At 39.7% G+C, this 20,746-nt stretch overlaps 1 protein-coding gene across 7 annotated transcripts in view; it reads left to right on the top strand.

The window, feature by feature from the left end:
- The window catches only part of LPAR1 (lysophosphatidic acid receptor 1), a 168,617-nt gene that overhangs the window by 62,550 nt on the left and 85,321 nt on the right, over nt 1-20,746 (top strand). For 6 of the 7 annotated variants that reach the window (XM_010808241.4, XM_005210511.5, XM_059888945.1 and 3 more), the window contains one exon: nt 8,832-8,991. In XM_010808241.4, coding sequence (XP_010806543.1) covers nt 8,947-8,991 — 45 coding nt within the window. In that variant the 5' untranslated portion in view covers nt 8,832-8,946. 7 annotated transcript variants of the gene reach the window in all.

Raw genomic sequence — 20,746 nt, 5'->3', positions numbered from 1 at the left:
CAGTATTCTCGCCTGGGAAATCCCATGGACGGGGAGCCTGGCAGTCCGTGGGGTCACAGAGAGAGTCAGACACGACTTAATGACCAAACAACACAGTGTAGTATTGTATGACTCTCAAAATGTGAAGAATGTTTTCCTTTTTCTTGTGATTTCCTGGAGTTTTTAATATTAGTTCATCACATTTATATGCATTTCAGTTGGACAGTTTCTTTTAATAGTTATAATAGCTACATTTTTTGGTCAGCATTATTATCACAGATATTCCTTGTTTACATGGATTGATAAGAAGCTCATGCTGAAGCTCTCCTGAGCACATTATTTTGATTTATCACCTGTATTATATCATCTGTGGAAATTTCAGGGTGTAATATATCCTAATTTCATTTAATACAAGTGCCTTGTGTTTGCTATTGCAGATAAATGATGCCATGGCTGAATGTATAGTTTGAGTCATTCTACATTTTTGACAAAATGAAATATTGCTTCTCTGTCTTGTCAGCTGTTGTGGCCAAGTTGATGACTGTGTCCAGCCTAAGTTTTTCCCTTTGTGATTTTGATTTTCTCCCCATTTTGTTTTTTCATGGGAATTCTTTTAACTCTTGAAGTTTATTTATTTAACAAACCTGCATTTCAGTTGGTAGATCATGCACTTCATATTTTTCCTGAAATGAGCTCTTTCTTTTAATTGTTGTAACATATAAATGACATATAATTTACATTTTCAAGTTCAGTAGAGCTAAGTATATTTACATTGTTGTGGAACAGATCTTCAGAACTCTCTCTGTCTTACAAAACTGAAACTCTCTGCCAATTAAAAAACAACTCCTCATCCTCTCCCTCTCCAGCCCCTGGCAACCACCGTTCTACACACTGTCTCTATGAATTTGACTCCTCTAGGTACCTCATATAAGTGGAATCACAAAATATTTGTCTTTTTGGTTACAAGCTTTTTTCACTTAGCATAATGTCCTCAGGGTTCACCCACGTTGTAATATATGCCAGAATTTCCTTCTTTAAGGCTGAATGATATTCCATTATATGCATTTAAAGTACTGCATTTTGTTTATCCATGTATTTGTCCATGGACACTTGAGTTGCTTTCATCTTTTTCTCTATTATTGTGAATAACACTGCCATGGACATGGGTGTTCAGATATCTCTTTGAGACCCTGCTTTCAATTATTTTGGGTGTATACACCCAGCAGTGGAATTGTGGGCTTAAAAAAATTCTATGTTTAATGTTTTAAGAAGCTGCCATTCTGATTTCTACAGCAGCTCAAGTATTTTGCATTCCCATGAGCAATACGTAAAGGTTCCAATTTCCCCACAGCCTTGCTTATTTTGTTAGCAACAATTCTAATTGACGTGAGGTGTTCTTATCGCATTGTGGTTTTGATTTGCATTTCCCTAACAATTAGTGCTGTTGACTATCTTGTCAGGTGTTTTTTTGACCATTTGAATGTCTCTGGAGAAATGTTTATTCAAGTCTTATTTTTTAGTTCAGTTGTTTGATTTTCTTCTTGTTGAGTTTCTTTATTCTTTATCCTTTTTAGGTATATGATTTACAGATATTTTGTCCCGTTCCATGGATTATCTTTTCATTCTCAATTGTGTTTCTTTGCACAGGAGTTTTTAATTTTGATTTAGTGCATTTCATCTTTTTTCTTTGTGTTCTTTAAGCTTAAGAACTTAACGTCTTTTAGGAAAAGCTTACTTTTCTTGTTAAATAACTTATGTTCTATTTGTTCTTTCTGGATGTATTAATTCTTATTCTATTGAATCTGTATTTTTTATGCTCCACAGCCATAATTTCCAATCATTCTAGTAACTATTATATTAAAGCATGTGTGATTTTTCTCAAACTTGTCTTCCATGGCATCAACTTGGTCTTCTATAGTGACACTTCTGCCTGTTGTAGTTTTAATACATTTTTAGTTTCAACAGTTTTATTTTCTTTTTCCTTTTTATTTTTTTTAATCAATGTTATAAAGAGTCAAATAGCTATATGAGGATTTCTAAGAAAAAGGAGTTCTTTTCTCCCTTCCTGCCTTGTCTCTTCCCTATAACTACCATTTTCAGTTGATTTAGTTGCTTCATTGGGTATTTGCATTATATCACTAAGATTTATCCTTGTACTATTGGATATGTCAGTTTCAAGTATTGATAGACATTCCTGTGGAAGATGTGTTGCACGCATACTCCCCTCCTGAACCTCTCCATCCTGATACATTAGGTTGTAGATCATGTCAGTTTTCAGTGTTAATGTTATTATGACCTTGATAATATCATTCACAGCTGAGCCATCTAGAACTCTGTGAATCCTTTTCTTCTTCCGTAAATTCTCTTTTAAATTTTCATTTTTCTTCTTATGTGTGCTTACTTTTCCGTGTGCTGGTTATTCTGTTCTATATGCTTAGGAGTCTTTGTGTTCTTTCAGTCCCAAGCTATCAGTTCTAGAAATCTGTCAACATACTCACAGACAGTTAGTCTGTCCAGCCTACTTTGTCATCTCGCAATGTCCTTTCACAAGCAGGCCAGGAATTCCCTTTAGTTTTCTCCTGAAGTGAACTTTTGTTCCTGTATCTCACGCCTTCATTTTGACTAGTTTCCTCCCTACTTTGCGAAGGACATCCTGCAATGAGACTGCAGATTGTAAATCACTTTCTTTATTGTCCATTGTCTTCCAGCTTCTAGGTTGCTATTGAGAAATGCAGACTTTCTGATTCCTAATCCTTTGTCCATGAGCTCCCCCTATCACTTTCTGATCAGTTACAAGAATTTTTAAAAAATCTTTTGTGTTTAAAAAAAAAAATCATGATGATGTGCTTAAAGTGGGCATATTAAAATTGATAGAAGTGGGCATGTTGGTTATCAGTGGACCTTACAAGTCAACAAACTTAGGACTTGTCACTTTAGGAAATGTTTTGATTTTGTTACTTGATCTCCCCGACCCACCCTTACACCGCCCACTCCACTCCATTTCCTTTTTTTTTTTTTTTTCTTTAATTCTGGAATTGCTTTTGTTTGGCTGTTAGATCTCCTGGACCAGTCCTCCAGCTTTCTCATTCTTAACTGTTCTGTTTTCCTTCAGTTTGTCTTTTGGCTCTGCATTTTGGGGAAGTTTCTTAACTTTATGTTCCAGTCCTTCTCCTGCCTTTCCAGTTACCGGTTTTTAAGTCTCCTGTTTTTGTTTGAATGGGTGCAGCATCTTCTTCCTGATGTTACTGTTGTTAAGATCTTTTCATCTACTCAGATTCCAGAAAAGACTCTTCCAGACTTAGCCTTTAGATATAAGGCTGGTTTCAGATGCTTAAGGTAAATAAATAGATAAATAGAAATAGATAAATACTGAGCAAGACAAGCTATAGCCCTGACCTTCCTCTTGTTCATCTTGCTCTTCCAGGTTTGAGGTTAAGAGTTTCTTGTCTAGTTTCTGCTGGACTAGAGAGTATAGAGCTCTCTGAAGAAGGATACATGAAATCTGAAATATTTTCCTCTCTGATCTAACTGGCTCTATTTATGTGTAATTTGGAGGATAAATGTATCCATTCCTGGTTTCAGCATTGATGACTTCTTTCCTCTTTTGGTACTTTATGTTCATCTACTTATTTGGGGGAATGGAAGCTTTGAAATCTTTAGTCATGTAAAGTGAAATTGAAGTCGCTTAGTCGTGTCCGACTCTTTGTGACCCCATGGACTATAGCCTACCAGACTCCTCTGTCCATGGGATTTTCCAGGCAATAGTACTGGAGTGGATTGCCATTTCCTTCTCCAGGGGATCTTCCCGACCCAGGGATTGAACCCAGGTCTCCCTCATTGTAGACAGACGCTTTACCCTCTGAGCCACCAGGGAAGTCCTGTAGGCCCCACCCAAAGCTGTGGTTTATCTTCTCTTTCACTAATACCATTTTCTGCTTTTTTATTCTGTTTTCTACTTTATTGACTGCCTTCATTCAGGTCTGTAATTCATAATTTTTTGGTTAATGTTGACTCATGTCTGATCTCATATTTCCTAAAGTTACCTTTTATGTTGTATACGTATTTCTTAAGTAAATGTTTGCTCTGACTCTAGAGTCTTCCTTCTCTTGAGCTGAACAATATTTTTCATTTGCCTGGTGTATATGAATTTTTCTGTGTCTTATCCTTAGAGAGGGAAGTCTGTGTATATTCAGTATCAGGTATTGCCCTGTATTCTTTTAAGGGGCTGAGATGAGTCATTATTTGACTTAAGTCCAGATGAAGGAAAAAGGTTAGATTTATAATAGATAAATTTGCCAAGTTAGAAATTCATCTTCCTATGAGGCCTAGGAAAAGAGCCAGCATCAGCTCCAGAAGTAATCAAAGGAAACAGTTGCCTCAGAACCAGAGACTTTGTTTTAAGGTATTTGGTGTTGCACTCAGTAATTAGAAAGATCATTGTCACTTGGCATGGCTGCCCATATCAGAAGCCAGCTGGTAGTGCTTTTTTCCCACATATTTTCTGGGCCAGTCATTATGGCTACATGTAAATTAGAAGTAAATACAGCCAGAGATTACTTGCTCAGTCAGAGCCAGGAACCCCTTTTAAGGAGCTGAATGTATTTTAAATGTACTCCAATGCTCCATGGCTTAGTTCACTCTAGCCCTCATCCCTCTTAACAGGGAGCATCATTGTGAGTCTGTTGGGGTCTCATTTACTTATTTTCTGTCCATGTAATTATAGTTTCACATGAAAGCAATGTTGAGCTTTAAATGTTCTCCAACCTTCCATGTTGATTCTTGACAGTATATTTTTCTGAAAGTTTCAGCAACAGGTAGGATCCATCTGTGGCTTCTAGGATTGAGTCAGGATATTTCCTTTTCTTATATTCAGTTGGTTATTTCCTGTTAATCTAGCACAGAACCATGAGCCTATGTGGCTTTCATACTTGTAGATTGTATTTTATTTAAACATTTTTTATAAAATATTTTTTTAATTGAAATATGGTTGATTTACAATGTTTCAGTTTCAGGTGTACAACAAAGTGATTCAGTTAGACATACACGCATATCTATTTTTTTTTCAGATTCTTTTACCTTGTGAGGTATTACAAAACATAGAGTATAGTTCCCTGTGCCATATAGTAGGTCTTTGTTGACTATATAATGTGTGTGTGTGTGTGTGTGTGTGTCAATTTTGAGCTATGGGGAGGGATTTTGAGGTAATTCATAGCCAGTGACTGTCAAATGAATGAATAGGCATGTCAATCGGTGACAAAGCTCGTGTTCTGCTAGTAGCATTAGGTGTGGGTTTGTGGTTTTGAGAAGGATAACAGAGATTAGAAATCATGCCTAGAATGGAACATGGGGACAACTAGGGAGGAAGAGAAGGGAAAAGAGTGATGGCCAAGGGTACCTGGGGTTAATGGAGCCAACTCACACTGCTTTGTGGTTTCCTGTTATCAAGAGCCCAAAGGAAATAGAGAGTTAGGCTGGTTATAAGAACTTCAGGACAGATATCTAAATACTTGGAAGAGTTCAAAGAGGGTTGAGTTGTTTTTTTTTTTTTTAAATTCTGTGCAGCTCTGTAGTTGGCAGTCTGGGGCTCTGAGAAAGCAGGAGATGATATGTCAAAGTAATCTGGCTTACTTGGCCAGAGACTGAATGGCATCATTACTTAGGAGATTGTCTTTGGTGTCATCACATCTCTTTCCCCATGATTTGTACAGTTTTGTAATTAAGGTGAGCAGTACATAGGTTTCATGAATGTAATTTTAAGACGTTGCTTCCCAAGAGAGCTATTTTATACTCTTTGAGGTAGTATTGCTTAGCTCTTACATTTTCAGAGTTAAGTAACCATACCCTATCTTATAAAGGGCTTCTCATAGTGTAAGAACAGGTTCAACATACACTTTTATGAATCTTCTAGTGTTACACAGTATTAGCCCAGAAACAAAAATCTCTTCGTCTGAAAAAAGGAAAGGTTCAAACACAAAAGCATCTAAACTCTATATGTCTTCGATGCTTTAGGGGAAGACAGTTAATGTTTTGTCTTGATCTTCTTCTTCAAAAAGGAAACTAACAATCTGTATTGTCTACTGTGTAGCTCAGGGATGTGTCACATAAATCAACACTAGGGGTACATCATTAACATTTTATGTGGATGAGAGCAGAGTTTGGGGAAATAGGTACTCTGCAGGACGTCTGACTTGCATCTTGCTTCCTTCAGAACTTTCTGGAATTTTGGGTTAGAAAATCTCCAGGCTCTTTCTCTTGGTTAACTGTTGTTCACTTGGAAGGTTCATCTGTGGAAAGGCCCCGTGGGGGTCCCGGCTCATGTCTCAGCTCTGTCATTTCCTGGTTCCTGCCTGGGGCTGACACATAAACCCTTCAAAGCCTCAAGTTTCTTATCTGTGAAATGAGTTGACAATATCTACCTCAAACTGTGCGTGAAATGACTGCACCCTTTCTCAGCATCTTGTTCACTGAATCCCAGTCTCCTACCCTTTCCCCTTTTGCTATCAGCAGTGATGCCATATGGCATTTGTTACACCCATGTCTTTATCCTTTTTCTGACTGTAGGCTGGGTACCCAGCATTCACATTTTGGGCAACTCTTTGTACTCTGAATATGGGGAATATTTTAAGGTCATATTGCTTAATGATGTAACTCAGCAGAAATGATATTGGACCCACATGAATATTTAAGAATAGAATCTCACTCGCCTTCCATATTTCTTTTTGGTTATCATGCCGTTCATATAATCATAGAACAAGATGGTGTGAACTGTAAATATGCGAGAAGGAAAACAGGGGGAAAAAGTAGGCGTGGCACCAAATGATGCCAGGAATAAGTTCAGTACAAAACAGTGCACCGTGGGGCCCTATAACTTTCCTAGGGTAGGGTCGGCTTTCCGACAGCCCTCACAAAAGAGAGGCCCTCTGTGGATGTGTGCCTTCCTCCTGGGCTATTTATTTAACTTCACAGTGTGATGAACAGCAGGTCTTTCCTCCCTAAAACTGGGACTGAAGAGAACATCACTGTTGTCTCAGGGTAGCTATGGAATTTTGTGTGGATCATTAGACCAAAATGTCTTGGCAGCTTGACTTTGATTTGTTAATAAAAAATAGTCACTGACAGAATGTTAGAGGAGGAAAGTAGAAAGGTACCACACTTCTGAACAATGAAAACCTAAAGTGATGAAAACTGTAGTATGAAGGATAATAGACAAAGACAGGGTAAAAATCAGAATAGCGAGTTCAAAGAAGTTGCTGCCAAACCTAGATTGTTTCTTAGGAAACAGTTCTTCTGAGGTTATGTGACTTGCCCAGCATCATTCAGCTAATAGAGAAGAGTGCCAGAGGATTTGCAGAGACTTGGCTTAGATATCCAACTCCACTGTTACTAACTGCTCAAGATTACTGACTTGGATTTTGTGATCTTGGTTTGTGACTTTTACTGTTATGAAAAATATCATTTCCCAATAGTATGATAGTGTTCTGGTGTCATTTTGCATGCTGGGGAAACCAGAAAGTGTATTTACAGACAAATGCTGCCTTTTTGAGGCAAGATTCGGCTCAGTTTTATTCATTATGCCCTTAGTTCACTGTGGATGTTCCATAATTACGTTTTGAGTAAAAGAAAGGATATTGTTAGGTGGTATGAAAGCAACCTAAAAGTGAAAAATTGTCTTAAAATGAAAGTATTTTCTTAAAGTCTTTTTTTAATTAATTTTTTTTAATTGAAGGGTAATTTACAGAATTTTGTTGTTTTCTGTCACACCTCAACATGAATCAGCCGTAGGTACACATACATTCCCTCCCTTTGGAACCTCCCTCCCATCTTAAGGTCTTAAAATGAAAAATCGTCCCCCTCTGTACTAGATTGAGATGTGGAAATAAGTCACATCCATCTAGCATCCTCTAAGAATGTTGAGAGGAATTGAAAAATGGACTCTTCCTCACACCTGTGGAAGTTTGATTTACAAAGCCCCCTCCCCCACTGCCCATCCAAGTCCTTATTCTTGTGACCCACTCCTTTAACTTTGGGGTGTCTTGCCTTTCTTTAATTCTGAAAATGGTAACAGGTTCCCTAAGGAAATGTAAACATGGAATGCATTCGCTTAAATCTCATCTGGGACTGGGACTTGGTGCTCTAGGACTGATTCTCTATGAACAAAAAGTATGATTCCACTCATCTCTCTTCATCAGCCCTCAGGTTTTCAGCTGCTAATGGGCAGGGTTGAACTGGGTGTGTCTCTAAGACACTTGATGAAAGAAAGTGAAGTCGCTCAGTCGTGTCCGACTCTTTGCGACCCCGTGAACTATAGCCCGTCCACCAGGCTCCTCGTCCATGGGATTCTCCAGGCAAGAATACTGGAGTGGGTTGCCATTTCCTTCTCCAGGGGATCTTCCCAACCCAGGGATCGAACCAGGTCTCCTGCATTGCAGGCAGATGCTTTAACCTCTGAGCCATCAGGGAAGCCACTGGATACTTGATACTGTTATTCTATTTGCTCTTTGCCTGTATAGTGAAGGCTCTTAATTGTGAGTTACTCAGTTTCTTATTTAAGGACAAGATGGCCCTTTCCCCTCCCTACTCTCCCCCTCTTCACTACTTGAAATCACCTGCTACACACATCTGGCTCACATGCCAAGTTGGCTTTAGGTTTATGAAATGGTAGAGAAATCCTGGCACTGAGATGTTAGCTGCTCTGTAAGATGCTCCTTCCTGGGTTCCTCTTTGCATTACGCTTGTGGTTGGCTTTTGAGATAGGGTTTTGTTTGTTTGTTTTCGCTGCCCATGGCCAAAGGTGCTTCACTCCCATGTGCTAGTCCTCTGAGGCTAAAGTGGGTTTTCCGATCCTTTTCCAGGTCCACAGTTGCTCCTAGCATGACCACGATCTGATCAGCAGCCAGGAGAATCTGACTCCCTTGCTGTGGACCTCAGCGCTGGGGCCTGGTCACCGCCCACGACTCCGGAGCTGCCATGGCTGCTGCCTTTACATCCTCCCCTGTCGTTTCACAGCCCCAGGTATGTGATTCAGACACACGTAGGTCTGGGCTAATCATCGTTTTGTTGAATGTTTCAATTGAGTTTCAGAACCTGTGTTTGACTCTGGAGATCACACGTGTCTCCTCGGAGTTCTCGTTTGGTGGGGATTTGAATGAGTGTTTTGTGAGGGAGGTGCTTGTTTTTGGCACCTAGGGTGGCTGGCTGCTACTGGAGGTGTCCAACTCCAAATCAAGAGAGTCAGTAGCAGATCCCCCTGTTGGCTTTTTTAGGGTTTATCTCAGAACTGATCTAATCTTATAACAAGTTTTCTGAATGTTGTCTTGGTGTCCTCCTCCTATAATGATGATTATTTTACCTTGACCTGTTCTAGTAACTGTGAGAAGGAAATGCAATTCCAGAAACTTCTGAACCACAGTAATGTGAGTTACTTTTACTGTCCAGAGAAGAACAGTCACACAGCAGGAACATTGTTTTCACTGTTTTACAATCTGATCTACTGAAATGCTAACTGAACTCTTTCAGTTTCAGGAGGCAGCATGGTACAGCGGGGAAACAGACTTTGGAGTCATTACACATGTGTTCACATCTCAATTATTGGGTAAAGGGCCTTAGTCATGCTGACGTCACTCAACTTCCATGTCTTCTCATGTAGTCATCCCTCACAGCACGGTTATAGGGATTCAAGGAGAGGATCTATGCAAAGCACGAATCAGCAAGTGTGATTTCCCAAATGCTCTTTTTTCACTGTCTTCTCCTTTTATTTTTTGGCTGTACTGCACACATGTGGGATCTTAGTTCCCTGACCAAGGATTGTATCTGTTTCCCCTGCATTAGAAGCATGAAATTTTAATCACCGGACCACCGGGGAAGTCTCTTCTCTTCCTTTTAGACTGTGACCTCCGATCACATTCATGAGAATCACTTTTAGGGCCAAGGTGGAAGAAAAAAGCATGATTTCGAGAAAAAGTCATATTGATTGAAATTTGAAAGTTTATGATACAAAATACTTTTCTACACCATTTTTTCTTTGAATCATTTTGCAGGCTACTAAATTTTGTATATATTTCTTTATTTAATTGAATATAAATTTTATATGATATGGGAGCCTTCATAAGGAAATGAAGATCTGAAGAAAGAAAACTACATATTTTTATACTGGGGTATTTTTTTTTTTTTTTGGTCTGATTTCTAAAAAAAGTTTTTTTAAATTGAAATATAGTAGATTTACATTTTGTATTAGTTTCAATTGTACAGCCAAATGATTCAGATATATATATATATATAAATATATATTATCTTTTTTCATATTCCTTTCCTTTATGTGTTATTAGAAAATATTGAGTGTAGTTCCTTGTGCTATAGAGTAGGCCCCTGTTGCATATATTTTAGGTCAGGGTGTGTGTGTCTGTGTGTGTGCAAAGAAAGGGAGGGAGGGAGAAAGAAGAAAAAGGAGCTTTTCTACTGTATTTACTGTAAATGTTTTTCTTCTTCTCTAAAAGACTTGGGATTTTATCACATGGGAGTAGTCATTGCTGTTCCTGAGCGTTATAAAGTTTGTAGTGTCATTTTCCAGAATGCTTAGTGTTATCACCATCATGTGTATTTCTCTTGCTGGTAAACGGATCATTGCCTTTTCAACACTTCATTTACTTTGGGTGTTTGATTTCCATTCCCCTCAATAGTGTTCTTGGTACCCGAGAGACATGGTAAATGGGTGAACAGATTTAGTGCCTGTTACCTAAGGTCACCATTTCAAAGTCCACTGGAGTTGTTCCCTTGCAATGACTGTTCTTAGCCTTTTGTGAATAAGTTAGGCCCTGATCCAGGTTTCCTGGACAGGACATTTCAGCACCCTAGCCTTGCTGCTCTCATTTGTCAGCATTTCCAACAGCATCATCTTATCTACACATCTTTGCTCTTACACAAGCTACTATCAGCCGGTGAGTGATATAAATATTTTTAAATGATTCATTTAATGAAAATGTTTAGCACCACCCTATGTAGAAAGAGGTCATATTTAACATAAACACTTGAGGAAATGTGTATTCTTGTAAAGTCTCTGTGGGGAAGTAAATTGGTCCAGTCACTCTGGAAGGTAATTTGACAGTATCTGTTAAAATTATAGACCTTCACACATCCCCTGTTCCCATCTAGATACTTATGTTAGAAAAACATGATTCCAAGGATATGTGCAGGGAGATATTCCCTGAAACATTAGTTGAAGACCAAGCAGTAGAAAACTTTCTAATAATCAATAGTAGAAGGACTTAATAAAGTCAGTCATGTTGATATGATTTAAATACAGCAGTTAAATGAGGATATCTGTATATCTCAACACAACTCTGTCTCCTCAAGATATCTAATGGAGGGAAAAGAAAGCAAGATGCAGAATAATACTTATAGGAAAATATAATTAAAACTGTAAAACAAGACCATATGTTCTTAGGGATAAACATATGGTACATTAATATAAATGCATATAGTGAAAAGTCTGTAATACACATTGTCCACAGGAACGAAATTGCCCCCAAGAGGGCAAAAAATGGACCTTGGGAGATGAAAAATCCCTGCAGAGCTTAACCCCGCCTGATGAAAACCTATTCCTAAGTACTTAGTTTCTCCTTAGGGAGAACTTGAATTTAATTAAAATTTCTTCCTTGAGAGTCACCAATAGAAAAAAAAGGAAACGCTGGTCTAGAAGGATGCACAAGACTCTGCAGTCACACTGCCTCAATTCCAATCCTGGTTCCAGCATTTACTAACTGAGCCCATGGTGGGAGGGGAGAAAAAAATATTCACTCTGTCAGTGCCTCCATTTTGTCGTCTGGAAAACGAGCATCATCATGAAAAAGCCAAATCCGTAGGGTGGTTTTAAGGTGGAAATGAGATCATGTGTATAAAATTTAGAAGAGTATTTAATATATTTCTCGGTACATCTCAGTATTGTTCAGCAAGCACTGTGGCAGGCCTGGGGATGCAAGATAAAGACAGCCTTTGCCCTGTCGGAGTTTAGAAATGTAAGGGGAAATACCCAGATAAGGAAACAAAAAATTAGAGTGCTGTGTCACAAATGCTGTCATGTGGGAAGTATGGGTGCTCTTTGGGGTAAAGTGGAATGATGTGTAGGATTAGGGAAGATGTCTCAAAGGAAGACTAGCAGGCTAGGAGCTTATTCATGAGTATAAGTTATTCTGGTAAGGGAGAGGATACAGCCCGTGTGAATATAAGTGTCCCAGGGTGGGAGAACTCACAGCTTTCGGTCATAGTAAAGTGGGTGTGAGGGTGTGAGCAGTGATGTCTGGAGCCAGCTGTACCAGCTCACAAGGTCTGACGTTTCAGCTTTCAAAGGAATTTCGTAAGCTGGCTGACTTCATGTTTGTGGCTTGAAATCAGCCAGGGTGGAGTATTTACACCATGGAAGTTGGCAAGCACAGGCCCTGGTACCTAACAGCCCATTGTTAAGTACTGATCAGCATACTTCAGGTTGTAGAAAAGGTAGGGTTGGGTTACAGAGTTGGAGAAGATTTTGCAGGGCCTTGGAAGCCACATGAAGATTTTTAACGTTAATCTCAAGGAAACTTATGTAGCTCATGAGTCTTAGAGCCTGGGTTCAAACCTTACTTTTGACAACCAATTTATTAATGAATCACAACCAGGGAAGTGAGTCCCATGATTTTCACAGAGACTCTGATAGGTGGGGAAACTCAAGCCCCTTGGAAGGAGTCAGCTGTAAGCTGAGGTGTTAGGTCACAGAGAGAGGCAGCTTACCCTTCTGGAGAGATGCAGACCAGTGGGTCACTTGGTTCCCAGGATCCTCTCATCCATGAGGAACCTCATGATTGCTTGTCAGTCCTTCCCATGTAATTTGTGCAGTCAGCTTTTAATCCAAGGCTGATTTGCCCTTGCCTGCAAGCTTGTATTCATGTATTCTCTATTATCAAGTTTTCCCCAGGTTCAGAGAAGGTAAAAGCAATTTAAATACAGATCTCCTTAGGCGAGGCGTAATAAGCCATTCACTCCGTCAGCTTTGCCTGGTATTGTCTGGCACATCAACTCGAATTCTTTCAGGGTGAATTCAGGGACCTGTGCAGAGATAAACCCACATTCAAGTGTGAAAGGCCTGACAGTCCTTTCTTAAGACAAAAACAATTGGAAAAAAAACAAGCTTTCAGTTTTGTTACTCTCTATTCACTTGGTAACAAAGAGCATTTTTCTAATCAAGGCTGCCTAATACTAGATATAAACTAATTAATATGAACAGAATAGCTGGTGATTGTTTCCTACAATAATAGGGAAGAAAGCTTTCATTGTCACTCATGCTGGAATTGCTGTTCAGTCAGTGAAAGATACGCCTGGTGCTTTGAAGTGGGACAAGTTTGTATTCCTGCTTGACTCCTGCCCAGACTGTTAGATGGATTTTTGTTTGCTCAGGCGGAGAAAGACAGCACCTTGTTCTGAAGCTGGATGGATACCGAGGCGAAACCAGACTAGCAGCAGCAGGCAGACTGTGCGTAGCTGCTTTATGTTGACTAGTTCAGCTAGTTCAGAATAAAGAGCTCCTGAAGGAAGCTCTGGAGATGTCTGCAGACAGGAACATGCTCGTGCTTTGGTTAAATTAATGAACGTGCTCCTACCCTGCAGGGCTGGGAGGATGGAGGGGATGGAGATAGAACGGGTAAGCAAAAAGCTTGCCACTCTTAATGACCATTTTCTGTATCTAGAACTCTGTGAGCAGGACTTGAATGGTGGTTCATCTCCTTACTGTGGGTGGAGTATGGATTAAAAGCTTTATTTTACTTTTGAATGGAAGGGTCAGTAGTTCAATCCGTGTATGGGTGGTTCAGTCTTGATCAAACCCAGGTATTAGAGACGAGAAGAGGTGTTTGAGAATTTTGAAGGCGTTCAGATCTCAGAACCCCGATCCCAGCAAGGAAGGAATATTTGCCATCAGTATTTTACAAGGTATTCTGTCTCATTTGCCAAGTGGCTGTCTTGGTGTTAAGCCAAGGAAACAAAGATATTTTGATCCCTTCAAGTGATTTCCAGTGAATTTCATTAAAAACATGAATTTGGGTAGATGCTCAATGCTTTCAAAACATTTGTTCCCCTAGTCGCTACCCGGTGCTGCAAGTTAACTAACAAGTAGGTATCTGTTTGGTGTCTGTTGGAAGACAGGTATTTTTGAACATCAATACTAATAGGTTTTTAGAGGTTTTATTTCTGATATTAGAAAATGGATAATTTTAGACTAAAGCAGTTGAATTCTGTGTTCAGTGGGTTGTGATTTTGAGATTGAAAGAATTCCATTTTTTTGGAATTTTGTATTATGCAGTTTTCAAATATCACACACACACACACACACAATCAGAATAATAGAGTGAATCCCAGGATAGCTGTCACTGAGACCCAACAATTATTAGCATTTGGCCAAACTTGATTCACTTTCTCTCATTTTGGGGGAATTAAATATTTTAAAGCAAATCCTTGGCATCCTGTTATTTTATCTCACATTCATACATCAATATGCATCTCTAAGAAAGAACTCACTTATATTGCCACAGTCCCATTCCTCCACAGAGTAAAATTAAAAACAACTTTTAAAATTATTTTCTACTCAGCTATGTTCAGAATTTCCCAGTTGCTTTTCTCAGAAGTGTTTTTGCAATTGGTGTGTAAAGAGTTATCTTTTAAAAACATTGATTAGATTAGTTTACTCTTCTGCCTGAAACTATTCAATGACTTTTAAGGTTTACACAGGGAATTGTTTCAATTACTAAATTATCAGTCCCTAAAGTAAAGGATCATGGTTATCTTGATAGCACTTTCTTGTGGACTACAGTGTGAACAATTGCTTGCAGCGTGAGGTATGTTTCCAGTGCCACACAATGAAGACGCAATGTGATCTGACTTAACCAAACATGGAATTGAGAAACCAGAATGCATAGGATTAGACCCAGGTGAATTTTGGTTCAAATCTAGATTTAAATCTCTTTCAGTATAGATCTAGCTTCAGCTAATTTTTTTTTTTTTAATCCGTAGAATAATAGACACTGTGCTCACAGATTTAAATGGCAAAATATGTTAGATGCTTTGTACAGTATCAGCATCCTTTAACAGACCACTGACATACATACTGTTAGTTCCTTCCTTTTCCCCCATAATTATTCTGGGAATTTTTTTTTTTTTTTAACAGAGAGAGAGTGGTTACCTCTACATATGGTCTGTGTGTATGACGCACTTACGTAATATGCCAGAAGATCCATCACAGGAAAGCCAAGTTAGATAAACACTCTATGGAAAACTCCAATGTATTGCCAGGAATAAATGCATGTGGAGATAAACATTGAGATTTCTGACTTACTCCATCTTGAACCATGTTTCTGTTAGAAGTTAAATTTGTTCTCATATTGCAATTTGAATTCATCTCTGCCCCCTTTTGTGTTTATAAACACAGATAAAGTTTGAGAGGATATCTTATTTTGCAATCTGAGGGCACGTTTGGAGTTTTCAGTTCATAAGACAAAATTGTACTGGGATACCTAGGGTAAACCACAAATGAGACATTAATATTTGTTTCTTTTTCTAATACATCATTTCTAATCGGTTTAGTCTTTAATGATTAATGGAGTCAATTCTTTATCCTTCAAAGGGGTGAGGCTTCCGCCCTCTCATGACCCATGATGGTGCTCTTAGCCGGTGTTCCTTTTTACTCTCCTAGCTGTCTCCAGTTATTTTCCTTTGAACTTTAGTTATAGTTATTCCATGAATATATGCTAAGGTGGGATAACACCCTGCTGTTTTCACCAGCTGAGGAGATGGTAATCATAGGGTCTGGGGATTTATGTCTTTGGAGAACTGTATCTCACTGTCATAAGACCGTCATTTACAAATTCCACCTTCATTTGCCACATGATGGTACTGCCATTTGGTAATCACACAGCATCCTGTGAAGAACTGCCAGTGAGTTAGACTTGAGTCCATTTTGTAAATGATTATCCTAGACAGGCTCAGGCTGGGAGAGAAGTGAGAAGTTGTTGTTACCTGTTCCTTAGCATTAGATAAAATATTTCTGAAAGGGCCACGAAGGAGATGAATTCCTGAAAGGTGAGATTAGCTATCAAGCACCTTTCAAAGATTCAGGCAACCTTTGGGAGCCAGAACTCCTGTCCTGTAGGAAGAGGAGTAGGGTGTGTTGTTATTGTTCAGTCGCTCAGTCCTGTCCGACTCTTTGCGACGCCATGGACTGCAGCATGCCAGGCTTCCCTGTCCTTCACCTTCTCCCAGGGTTTGCTCAGACTAATGTCGATTGAGTTGATGATGCCATCCAATCATCTCATCCTCTCTTGTACCCTTCTCCTCATGCCATCAATCTTTCCCAGCATCAGGGTCTTTTCCAATGAGTCGGCTCTTTGCATCAGGTGACCAAAGTATTGGAGCTTCAGCTTAAGCATCAGTCCTTCGAATGAATGTTCAGATTGATTTTCTTTAGGAGTGACTAGTTTGATTTAGCTGTCCAAGGGACTCTCAAGAGTCTTCTCCAACACCACAGTTCGAAAGCATCATTTTTTTGGCACTCATTCTTCTTTATGGTCCAACTCTCAAACATCTGTACATGACTACTGGAAAAACCATAGCTTAGCCTATATAGACCTTTGTCAGCAAAGTGATGTTTCTGCTTTTTAATACACTGTCTAGGTTTATCATAGCTTTTCTTCCAAGGAGCAAGCATCTTTTAATTTCATGGCTACAGTCACTGTCCACCGTGATTTTGGAGCCCAAGAAAATAAAGTCTGTCACTGTTCCCATTTTTTCCCCCATCTATTTGCCATGAAGTGATGGGACCCGATGCCATGATCTTAGTTTTTTGCATGTTGATTTTCAAGCCAAATTTTTCATTCTCCTCTTCCACTTTGTCAAGAGGCTCTATAGTTGCTCTTTGCTTTCTGCCATTAAGGAGGTGTCATCTACATATCTGAGGTTATTGATATTTCTTCCAGCAATCTTGATTACAGCTTGTGATTCATCCAGCCCTGCATTTTGCATGGTGTACCCTGCATAGAGATTAAATAAGCAGGGTGACAATATACAGCCTTGATGTACTCCTTTCCCATTTTGAACCAGTCCGTTGTTACATGTCTGGTTCTAACTGTTGCTTCTTGACCTGCATACAGGTTTTGCAGGAGGCAGGTGGGGTGTTCTGATATTCCCATCTCTTTAAGAATTTCCCAGTTTGTTGTGATCACAAAAAGTCTTTAGAGTAATCAGTGAAGAAGAAGTAGATGTTTTTCTGGAATTCTCTTGCTTTTTCGATGATCCAATGGATGTTGGCTATTTAATCTCTGGTTCCTCTGCCTTTTCTAAATCTAGCTTGTACATCTGGAAGTTCTTGGTTCACGTACTGTTGAAGCCTAGCTTGAAGGATTTTGAGCATTACCTTGCTAACATGTGAAATGAGTGCAATTATGTGGTAGTTTGAACATTCTTTAGCATTGCCCTTCTTTAGGATTGGAACAAAACTGACCTTTTCCAGTCCTGTGGCCACTGCTGAGCTTTCCAAATTTACTGGCATATTGAGTGCAGCACTTTCACAGCATCATCTTTCAGGATTTGAAATAGCTCAGCTGGAATTCCATCACCTCCACTAGCTTTGTTCATAGTGATGCTTCCTGAGGCCCTCTTGACTTTGCACTCCAGGATGTCTCATTCTCAGGATGTCTCATTCTAGGTGAGTGATCACACCATCATGGTTATCTGGTTTGTGACATTTTTTTGTACAGTTCTGTGTATTCTTGCTACCTTCTCTTAATATCTTCTGCTTCTGTTAGGTCCATACCATTTCTATCCTTTAGTGTGCCCATCTTTGCATGAAATGCTCCCTTGGTATCTCTAATTTTCTTGAAGAGATCTCTAGTCTTTCCCATTCTATTGTTTTCCTCTATTTCTGCATTGATCACTTAGGAAGGCTTTCTTATCTCTCCTTACTATTCTTTGGAATTCTGTATTCAGATGGATATATCTTTCTTTTTCTCCTTTGCCTTTAGCTTCTCTTCTTTCTCAGCTATTTATAAGCCCTCCTCAGACAACCATTTTGCCTTTTTGCATTTCTTTTTTTTGGGAATGGTCTTAATCTCTGACTCCTGTACCATGTCAGGAACCTCTGTCCATAGTTTTTCAGGCACTCTGTCTATCAGATCTGATCCCTTGAATCTATTTGTCACTTACACTGTATAATCGTAAGGGATTTAATTTAGGTCATACCTGAATGGTCAAGTGGTTTTCCCTACTTTCTTCAATATAAGTCTGAATTTTCCAAGAAGGAGTTCATGATATCATGATATCTTGCTTGGTATCTCTAATTTTCTTGAAGAAATCTCTGTCTTTCCCATTCTATTGTTTTCTTCTATTTCTTTGCATTGATCCCTGAGGAAGGCTTTCTTATCGCTCCTTGCTGTTCTTTGGAACTCTGCATTCAGTTGGGTATACCTTGTGGTTGTTGGTAGACAAGATAGCTGCCTGATTTAAAAGTATCTGCACTGAGATGAGCTTCCACCAGACAGCAGAAAGAGGTCTGAAGCCTTAGCTGAAGCCTGGAAAGAAAAGTCATTGATCTGGATTCAGGTTTGAGCCCCAACTCCAAAGGCTTTGCATACTCTAAAACTGTTTAGCATTACCTGAATTACGGTTGGGAGAAGGCAGTGGCACCCCACTCCAGTACTCTTGCCTGGAAAATCCCATGGACGGAGGAGCCTGGTGGGCTGCAGTCCATGGGGTCACTAAGAGTCGGACACAACTGAGCGACTTCACTTTCACTTTTCCCTTTCATGCATTGGAGAAGGAAATGGCAACCCACTCCAGTGTTCTTGCCTGGAGAATTCCAGGGACGGGGGGAGCCTGATGGGCTGCCATCTATGGGGTTGCACAGAGTCGGACACGACTGAAGTGACTTAGCAGCAGCAGCAGCAGCAGAATTATGGTTGATCAGGTTACTGAAGTCACCTGGGAAAACAGGAGGGGAGGGCTGTATTAGAGCCACACAGCCTATATTATAGCTGGAAGTCCAACTCTGTATTGGTGGAGAAAGACAAGACAGGAAGAGTAAGGTGGTGAATGATAGGGAATCTGTGAGATTGTAGTCCTAGTTACCCCAAGATGTATCAGGAATGTACATTTATTCTTATGAGAATGCTTTTTGCATGATTTTTTCCCCTGAAAAATATTTTTTAAATTTCATTAAATATTTAAAATATTAGAAGCTGCCTCTTTTGAGCCTCACCTCTTATTGCTTTCCTCTAAGCTAGTCACTCTATGGACGGAGGTTCGTGACATTGTACAGGAGACAGGGAGCAAGACCATCCCCAAGAAAAAGAAATGCAAAAAAGCAAAATGGCTGTCTGCGGAGGTCTTATAAATAGCTGTGAAAAGAAGAGAGGCCAGAAGCAAAGGTGAAAAGGAAAGATATACCCATTTGAATGCAGAGTTGATAAGAAAGCCTTCCTCAGTGATCAGTGCAAAGAAATAGAGGAAAACAATAGAATGGGAAAGACAGAGATCTCTTCAAGAAAATTAGAGATACCAAGGGAACATTTCATGCAAAGATGGGCTCGATAAAGGACAGAAATGGTATGGACCTAACAGAAGCAGAAGATATTAAGAAGAGGTGGCAAGAATACACAGAAGAACTGTGCAAAAAAGATCTTCATGACCCAGATAATCACGATGGTGTGATCACTCACCTAGAGCCAGACATCCTGGAATGTGAAGTCAAGTGGGCCTTAGGAAGCATCACTATGAACAAAGCTCGTGGAGGTGATGGAATTCCAGTTGAGCTATTGCAAATCCTGAAAGATGATGCTGTGAAAGTGCTACACTCAATATGTCAGCAAATTTGGAAAATTCAGCAGTGGCCAAAGGACTGGAAAAGGTCAGTTTTCATTCCAGTCCCTAAGAAAGGCAATGCCAAAGATGCTCAAAGTGAAAGTGAAAGTGAAGTCCTTGTTCAGTCATGTCTGAATCTTTGCGACCCCATGGATTGTAGCCTACCAGGCTCCTCCATCCATGGGATTCTTCAGGCAAGAGTACTGGAGTGGGTTGCCATTTCCTTCTCCAAGGGATCTTCCCAACCCAGGGATCGAACCCGAGTCTCCTGCATTGGAGGCAAACACTTTAACTTCTGAACCTCTTGCAAAGGAGACCTGGGTTCAATCCCTGAGTCCGGAAGATCAAATGCTCAAAGAATGCTCAAACTACCGCACAATTGCACTCATCTCACACGCTAGTAAAAGTAATGCTCAAAATTCTCCAAACCAGGCTTCAACAGTATGTGAACCAAGAACTTCCAGATGTTCAAGCTGGTTTTAGAAAAGGTAGAGGAACCAGAGATCAAATTGCCAACATCCGCTGGATCATCGAAAAGGCAAGAAAGTTCCAGGAAAACATCTATATCTGCTGTATTGACTATGCCAAAGCCTTTGACCATGTGGATCACAATAAACTGTGGAAAATTCTGAAAGACATGGGAATACCAGACCACCTGACCTGCCTTTTAAGAAATCTGTATGCAGGTCAGGAAGCAACAGTTAGAACTGGACATGGAACAACACACTGGTTCCAAATAGGTAAGTACATCAAGGCTGTATATTGTCACCCTGCTTATGTAACTTATATGTGGAGTACATCATGAGACACGCTGGACTGGAAGAAGCACAAACTGGAATCAAGGTTGCCGGGAGAAATATCAATAACCTCAGATATGCAGATGCCACCACCCTTATGG

The sequence above is a fragment of the Bos taurus genome, chromosome 8 (genome assembly GCF_002263795.3).
Source record: "Bos taurus isolate L1 Dominette 01449 registration number 42190680 breed Hereford chromosome 8, ARS-UCD2.0, whole genome shotgun sequence".
Taxonomy (NCBI): domain Eukaryota; kingdom Metazoa; phylum Chordata; class Mammalia; order Artiodactyla; family Bovidae; genus Bos; species Bos taurus.
Note: the sequence above shows the minus strand (reverse complement) of the source record. Positions and strands in the feature narration are given on the sequence as shown.